Consider the following 8,211-nt stretch of genomic DNA (forward strand, 5'->3'; position numbering starts at 1 on the left):
TATAGATAAACAATGCTTCCAGTGTCAGGCAGGTATATATAGATAAACAATGCTTCCAGTGTCAAGTTTATTTTCAGATAAGCAATAACAAGCATATTTTACTATTTAATTTCTCATCTAAAACTTGAAACTAGTACACTATTGGAAGTTTGAAAGGGAATACACTCTCTTCATGGTAGTACAAAAATTACAAACTCACATGACAATGCTCTAGATATAGGGGGGGGGGGCATATAGTAGACTTGCCCACAGCAATGAAAGTCACCACTAATAATAAAACATACGCTATTAAACAGTTAAAATAACTGCTTCGAGTAATTACAGGTAAAACAGAATTCAAATCACCAAACTCTACTCAACCCTGCAAATCTTTGTGTTAGTTCAATCCAAGTGGTTGACCAATCACTATGAGGAGAAGCTGGGATTTCTTATTTTTTGCTCTAGAGTGCAGCCAGAGAGGAACGTGATACTGGTGTCCAAAACTGTTATTGTTTAAACACACTTTCTAAGAATTACTCATTTAAGTGGTGACAAATCAAATACTGACATTAAGTTTTATTTTTGTCAATTGTAAGCTTACAGTATAGTTTCCTTAATGATGTAGTTTCTGCTGTTAGTTTAAATCATTTTAAAATTGTGGGGAAGGAGTACATGGTGCAAAAGGATATATCTAATGTAGAATAAAATGTGGAATATTTAATTTAAAAATTGTAGACAGTACAAACTATTGTATTTTATCACTTTCACAGTTACATTTAACTTTAAAGTGCAATAAACAAATGTTTCCATGAACACAAACCATTATTTCTGTCTTCAATTTTCAAAATGCATTCTGATCCTTTAGTTACAATACGAAGACGTCCAGTAAAGTCTGGGGAATCCAATTTCCAATCAGCTGCTCTAAATAACAACATTTTAACTTGTTAGCAAAAAAACTTCACTTGTTCAAAATGCACTTTTTACACCAAAAACTAAATAGTTAATTCATAAAATGTATAAAAGGTTAAAAAAAAATCATGTATTAAACTAATTTATAAAACTACAGAGTTAATTAACTTAATTACTCAGTGTTGCATACATAGTCACTTGATCAAAATTATGATTAACTTGATTAATTTCATGACAATAACCATCAAAATTAATATTTTCAATTATCCCAACTATCAATGTAATAATAATATTTCCATTATGATTTTTCACTATTAATTTTGAGCAATTAGGGTTGTTCAGCTTAACTGTTTTGTGTCATGACACATGAATATAATCAACCAATTGAAATTAGTGTTTCTAATTATTAATATTTTCAATTTTCCAAGCCTCATATGAGAATAAACATTTAGTAGAATTTAATTTCAAAATAAGTCAGAAAAAACCTTCATTAATTGATAAAAATAGAATTTAAGCTCATTTACTAAAGATATTGCATTATATTTTCACTATAACTATGAGAACAAAACATTATGAGCAACAAACTAACTAATAGATAAAAGTAACACAATTTGGGGTCTTGTATAAGGAAAATTTACTTTAAAAAGTGCTCTTGCCATTAAGCTTTTTGTACCATAATTAAATTGAAAGGTTTTCCACTTTTAATATCTAGTAATACTTCTTTCTTAATGGTCTAAAGGATTTCTTTAAATGTTTTCATGAGCAAGTTCATTAACTTCATTTGATGTCAAGCACTTAGATAATGTTGAGAAATGACATGTAAAATAATAATGTTTAAGTTATTAAATGTTAACTTAATGAGAAAGTTTAAATGGTATACAACTTAACTTTTTAAGTTATAATAATTGTAGATATGTAAATCTCAGCTGTGACTCGTACAGCTTCCTAAACTTTAGGATTACTAATCCTGTAATATTGTTCTTTCACTGGGTGTTTTTTTTTAAGATTATTTAGTGAAAATAATTTTAAATCCAGTCCACATAACCACAAACAATCACTTTATTTCTTCCTTATCATTTCTACAAGCTCGTACAATATTATAACTTATAGGTCTAAGTTCACAACTGACATTCATATCAAATGAAATACCTCCCTACATAAAAAATACGCTAACTTATACAATTTCAGGGTTAATCGATTGAGTTACTAGATATACTCTATAAGTATAACTATAAGTGACAGTGTCACTGCTAGTCTCAAACTAAAGTTTGTTGAAGTAATTCATTTTCTAAACTATGATCTAGTTATATAATTAATACGATAGACTCACTTCTATAATTCTAAGAAGTACTACAATGCCAAAACAACTGTTAACTGTACAGCATAGCCCCATATCTTCAACTTATTACTATTATTAGTATTATTGGTAGTATGACGAAGTACGTTGTAACACCTCGCTGTCTGCTTCTTAGACTACAATTACATTAATCATAATAGATATAAAAGTACCTGTAACCTCGATTTGAGGTTCGTGGAGGAATTTTATAAATAAAAACTTCTTGTTTTACTAAGAGAACACGTTCGTACTCGTCCATCTTGAATAGCTAGAATTAGAAAACGCCCTCTTATTCTTTTTCTAACTTGTATAAGATAGAGGTCGCATGACAAAAAAATGAGTTTATTCGCTATTCACAAATAGAAGCTGTTAGACACATTTTATTCAAATTACCAAGAACATATGAAATAAATATATTTTTAAGCTGTATTTTTAATGTTTTAATTTAAATGTTCGGTAGAGGGCGCTTAAAGTTAAGATCTAATGGGCATGCTAGTGATAAGTATGAGAAGCAATTATAATGAGCGAATGTTATTCAGTCAGTGAAGTATTCAGATCAGTGTTAGTTATCGCGTATCCACATAATATAACTGTACTGTCTGTTGTCTGTCCATATAACTACTTCGCAGGGTGTAGATGGATTTTTACCAAAATTTGTACAGAGGTTCATTAGGTCTATGCAGTGGTACATACAAATTTTCAACTTTTCGTGTTGCGGTTTTTATGGACGTTTTTGCATTTTTTACCACTACCTCACCTCCTGTGGATGGATCTTCACAAAACTTGGTTTGGAGGCTCATTGGGTCCATGTGGAGATACATGCAAACTTGCTGTTTTACATTTTGTGTTTTGCTGTTTTTATGGGCGGTTTTAACAATGACATATAATTATAAGGGAAGCAACTTTTCCTTTCCTAAGATAATCTTTCATTAATCATGAATTTACATAACTTCCGTCCAGGGGACAGGTACTCCAGTTAGTATACAATAACTAAAAATTAGCCATGAAACACTAAAAGCTCATTTGTACTTTATTCCTAGTATCATTGGTGAGGAATTTATGATGAAACGTTATTCGTGATCTTAAGCCTAGAACTTGAGTATAACTAACTGTGGAAGTAGCCTGTAGAAATTTTATAAAAGAAGTAAACTAATTCGTTATCGTTAAAAGTCTAAAAGAACCCGACCCGACCAACAGTAGAACACATTACAATAACTCACTTCTGAAGGGAGACTGTTTTGGTGAAAGTAAATTAGAACTTTGATTAAACTTGAACTGTTTGACATATGACAACAAGAACACAGAGCGAGATAAAAAAACTTGCTAGAAATGACAAAACAACAAAAAATTAATGCAAAGGAAATAGACAGAAAATTAAAAGGAGGACAATAAGAAAGGTATAAAGAATTAAAGAAAAGCCAGAAGAAATTTATAGAAAAAAATAAAGAGACAGAAAAATATAAGATGACCAATATGAAATTTATAGGAAACTAAAAAACAAATGAAAGACATCAAAAATTAGATGAATATAACAGCAATTTTCACTATAAGTTAAAAGGAAGAGACGAAATATTTAAAGAAGGGTTAAGATGAAGCAATTAAAGATGTATAAAAGGATTATAACAGTAAAATAAAGAAAAACACGAACAAATTTCATTCATGTTGACATAGTATGGATGTAGAGTTCTAGTTGCAAACCAAAGTCACCTACCATGATTCTTTATATTTTACAGCTTCTCTGCACGGTGGACATTTAACTGATATGTAGGCCAAATGCTGCTTGACGTGATAAATTCATATTGTTGCTTCTCCGTTCGTTAGTTAATTTTTCGTATAATTTCTTCCCGAAGAAACTTTACCGATACAAGTCCTTTCTTAAATAAAACTGGTTTATTCTTTCTGAATACAACTTTGCGAAATACTTAATTTCAACAGTCGCGGTATAACAAACGCTATCACTCACAACGAACGTCTCATGTGCCCAACAATATTCTCTCTGTCCGCAGTTCAATAACTCAATACATTATTGCCGTCACGTTGTGACCGTCTTATATATAAAAGAATACCGAGATCTAGTAAACTCCCGATATTTCAGGAAGGGACGTGAACGTTCGGGAAGCTTGTGGCGTGATACTAGCGTCACGTGACCCCCGATGTCGTAACAATATGTAAAAGTGTCTGAAATACCCATACATTTACAGCTCACACTTGTTCACCACACAACAAAAATGTGATGATATCCCTCAAATTACTTGTGCATTTTGTTTTTTTTTAAGAATTAGTGATACATTAACCACAAACAGCTTTGCTGTAAAAAGAAATAGTAACATAAAATGACGGCGACTAAAACATGTGAAATTAAAATTGGCAGCCAGGTCAGTGCAGTAATGCTGTTGATGACAATGAATATTTTAATAGTAACAATTCAGGTAAACATTGTGTTACAGACTTCTAAGTGAAACATGCATAATTTAAATATTATGCTGAAAAAAGCCGGAGACCCCGGGACTTTTTTTTACAAAATTCCAACCTATTTTTTGACGGGTCGATCAAATCTAGGTTTTACATAAACCATAGCCAACTGCAATCGAAACAACAATAAACACACCTGATTGACCAAAATATATTTTAAAAATCTAATATTCAACCAATTCTAATTTTTCGAAACGCATTTCAGACAAATATTTTTAATGAACGGATACACTAAATTAAGAAATCAACAAACATTTTTCCAGTTTCGTTGTCTAGACATTTCATTTTATACTTTCAGTACATAGATTAACAACACTATTAGGTTATACTTTTGTTGCTGAGCAACATAACATAAAAACCATTGTTTAAAACGCACATCAGACAGAATTTGATTTTATAAACAGTAAATATTATTTCTCGAAAGGGGCCGAAGGCCTTCTGAAGGGATCACCTGTTTTAATCACTCGCGCCACAATACAGTAGTGTGTTGTCTGTCAGTTAGTCAGTAGACATGAAAATAACGTCACATAAGGAACACTTAACATTGCAACTTGTACTGTCGTGACGTCAGTAAGACGTGTGCATGTCATGAATAGAAGAATTATGCCAAGTAAAAAATGAAAAACATGTTTAGTGTCCGAAGTTTTCGCAAAATGGTCTTTTTTTTAATAACCTCTTTGAAAGAAATTTTGCATCCTTTTTTCATGAATGTTGCTTGTTTTCAAAGGGTCCATGTCAAACAGAAGTCTTCTTTGTTTCACTTTCTCATCAAAACGATACAAAATTTATGACAAATAAAGAAAAAAAGACAAAATGAATCAACTGTGTTCATCTTTTTATTCAGAAGTATTCTTTGTTTCTTTGTATGATCGAAAAACGATAATACTGTTGCGTCAGGGAGGTCACGTGACTAGTATCACGCCACGTATTTCTAGAAATATCCTGTTCCTTCGTGAATGCCCTAGCATTTGCTAGATTGGGGGTGGTCTGGTATATATAAGATGGTGACAACGTGACGGGACAACAGTGTAATGAGTAATTGAATGTATGCGGACAAAATATTGTTGGCCATGTGAGATATAGCGTTTGTTATAGCGCGACTGTTGAAATTAAGTGTATCGTAAAGTTGTATTCGGAAAGAATAAACCAGTTTTATAAAGTAAGGACTTGTCTTGCTAAAGTTTAATTGGAAAGAATTTACGGAAAAATTAATTAACAAACGCAGACGTAACAATACAAAAAAGGAAAAATTGACAAAAAAGTGGTGATGGGGGGCGACTACAAAAAAAAGGAAGGGGTAAGGGATGCTAAACCTTTTGTTTCATTTTGCATTATTTCTTAATTTTAGTTTTATTTACTTTTGAAACAGAACACTTTTGGGGACCCTGCAGAACGTTGTGTATAATTCGACGTTGAATCGTGAATAGATCAGGGAGAAGCAGGTAGTTATTCGCCCTTTTCCTCCTACCAGATAGTTGGATTTCCTGCACTTGAACTCAGGTGTTTTGGCTCGTCTGTATAGCTTGATGCCGGTTGTGGCAGCACCGTACAGGGTAATTTGCAATGTTTCACCATGGTTAACAAATGATGTGTACGATATAAGGTTGCTGGACTTTGCACTTTTTTGTTGGTCTCGGAATTTTTCGGTGATATTATTTCCCGGTTGTTATACTTATTTACAAACTGTTTGTAAATGAAATTTAACAGTTACCCTAGTCCCGGGTCATGTTCTTTTATGAAAAAGGTTGTAGGCTTTACAATGTGACAACGAGTGCTATATATGTCACATATAAAAACACAAAAATTTGTATTTAGTGATAATATAGTGTTTTGCTATTTATAACTTTAAACTGTGGCCGCCATGAGCGCTGCATGCCTGTCCATCGTCTCTCTTCACGCATTCCAAGTGGTCAGGTAGTGACGTCATGTTCAGTCAGCCAATCACAGCGCAAACACTATTTGAGGTTAATGTAATAGTCTTGGTTCAGCACTTCATCGTGTTTCGGTCGTAAACTGATCTCTATCTTTCTTTCTTTGTTTCTTTTTTTTTTTTAACAAAGATCAGCAACTCCCAAACTATGGAACCAGGCCTCTTTGGGATGCGCGGGAGTGGGCTAGCTGCGTGTCAGTTATTTATTTATTCAATTTTTTACTTTTTAAGGAAAGATTTGGTGATTTGAGGGGAAAAGTTAGACAAATATATGGAAGAAATAAGATAAAAATATTGCAAGTAATATTAGTTTATCTTTCCAGAGGGCACCCCTTAGTGGTTTTTTCACGCATTCTCTCAAATCGTAAATTATGGAGACATGCAATTGTATTTTCTTTAGCTTAAGGAGGCTCAGTGTGACAGATTTTGAGAATTACTGATCTAGATCAAAATTTGATTACAATTGTATACCACGTGACAACGCCTATTGACCAAACTTACAACTTCTAATCATGAAAATTTAATATTACTTTTTCTTCTTCTATTTAAAAAACACACACCAGTTTGCCCCCCAGTGGCACAGCGGTATGTCTGCGGACTTCCAACGCTAGAAACCGGGTTTCGATACCTGTGGTGGGCAGAGCACAGATAGCCCTTGTGTAGCTTTGTGCATAATTAAAAACAAACAAACACACCAGTTTTAAATATTGCAAAGCAGTCTATAGGTTTGAACCATATTCCATAGTATTTGGTTTTAATATTGAAAAGTTTTGTTTGGAAACAACGGATATAAATAAAAAAAATATATTTTATAGTTGTATTAGTCTTCATTTCTTGGTATATAAAAATGTACTGAAACATATTTTTAACATTCTTAGAGAACAATCTACCTGGAAAATATAAACACTAATCCATGTAGAAACATGTTAATGCGGTTAATTTGAATAAATTCAAATAAATTTAATTTTATCATCATCGACGTTATAAGATTACGAGCATTTGGCTGAAATAAACTTAGCAGTCGTTATTTGCGCACACTGTATGATTTAACTAGATGTCTCCTGGTGGGAGGTGGTAAGTTTACGGACTTACAACACGAAAATTCGGGGCTCGATTCCACGTTGTGGACACAGTAGATAGCTCATTATGGCCTTGTTCTAAAGCAAACAGTTAAGTAGAAAGTATTCAACAGAAATGGCTTTTTTAAATAGATGCTAATATTCATTTTCTCAGTAAGAGAAACGTATACTTGTTATACTGAGAATAATTTTTCCAGATTGCAAAACAAAATTTGTGCGTAATGGAATGAAGTGACATCATTCTATTGATTGTCGTTTTATGAAACTGTGTAGTAAAAATTCAGACATTTTCTTGCAAAACAAATTATGCTGATAATTGTTTTTTAACTTATATTAAAGACTACGTATAATAATTATTTTGATTAGAAAACTCGTTATATACGGTTTTTGTTATTATTATCAGAGCCTTGTTTCTAAATTTTCGTAAGTTAGCGAAATGCTAAAGTTCTGTGATAAGGTCTATAGCGTAGATACTAACAGACGTGCTATTTGCCACGTTAAAAAAG

General features: G+C 32.4%; 1 protein-coding gene across 1 annotated transcript in view; it reads right to left on the bottom strand.

The window, feature by feature from the left end:
* LOC106470469 (NECAP-like protein CG9132) overlaps nt 1-2,509 on the bottom strand; it is a 14,069-nt gene extending 11,560 nt beyond the window's left edge. Inside the window, exons 1-2 of the mRNA XM_013931029.2 lie at nt 2,398-2,509; nt 800-900 (exon numbers count right to left, since the gene is read on the bottom strand). Coding sequence (XP_013786483.1) covers nt 800-900; nt 2,398-2,483 — 187 coding nt within the window. The 5' untranslated portion in view covers nt 2,484-2,509. The remainder of the gene's footprint in view (nt 1-799; nt 901-2,397) is intronic.
* Nucleotides 2,510-8,211: the final 5,702 nt, after the last annotated feature.

This window comes from Limulus polyphemus, unplaced genomic scaffold (genome assembly GCF_000517525.1).
Source record: "Limulus polyphemus unplaced genomic scaffold, Limulus_polyphemus-2.1.2 Scaffold4024, whole genome shotgun sequence".
NCBI lineage: Eukaryota > Metazoa > Arthropoda > Merostomata > Xiphosura > Limulidae > Limulus > Limulus polyphemus.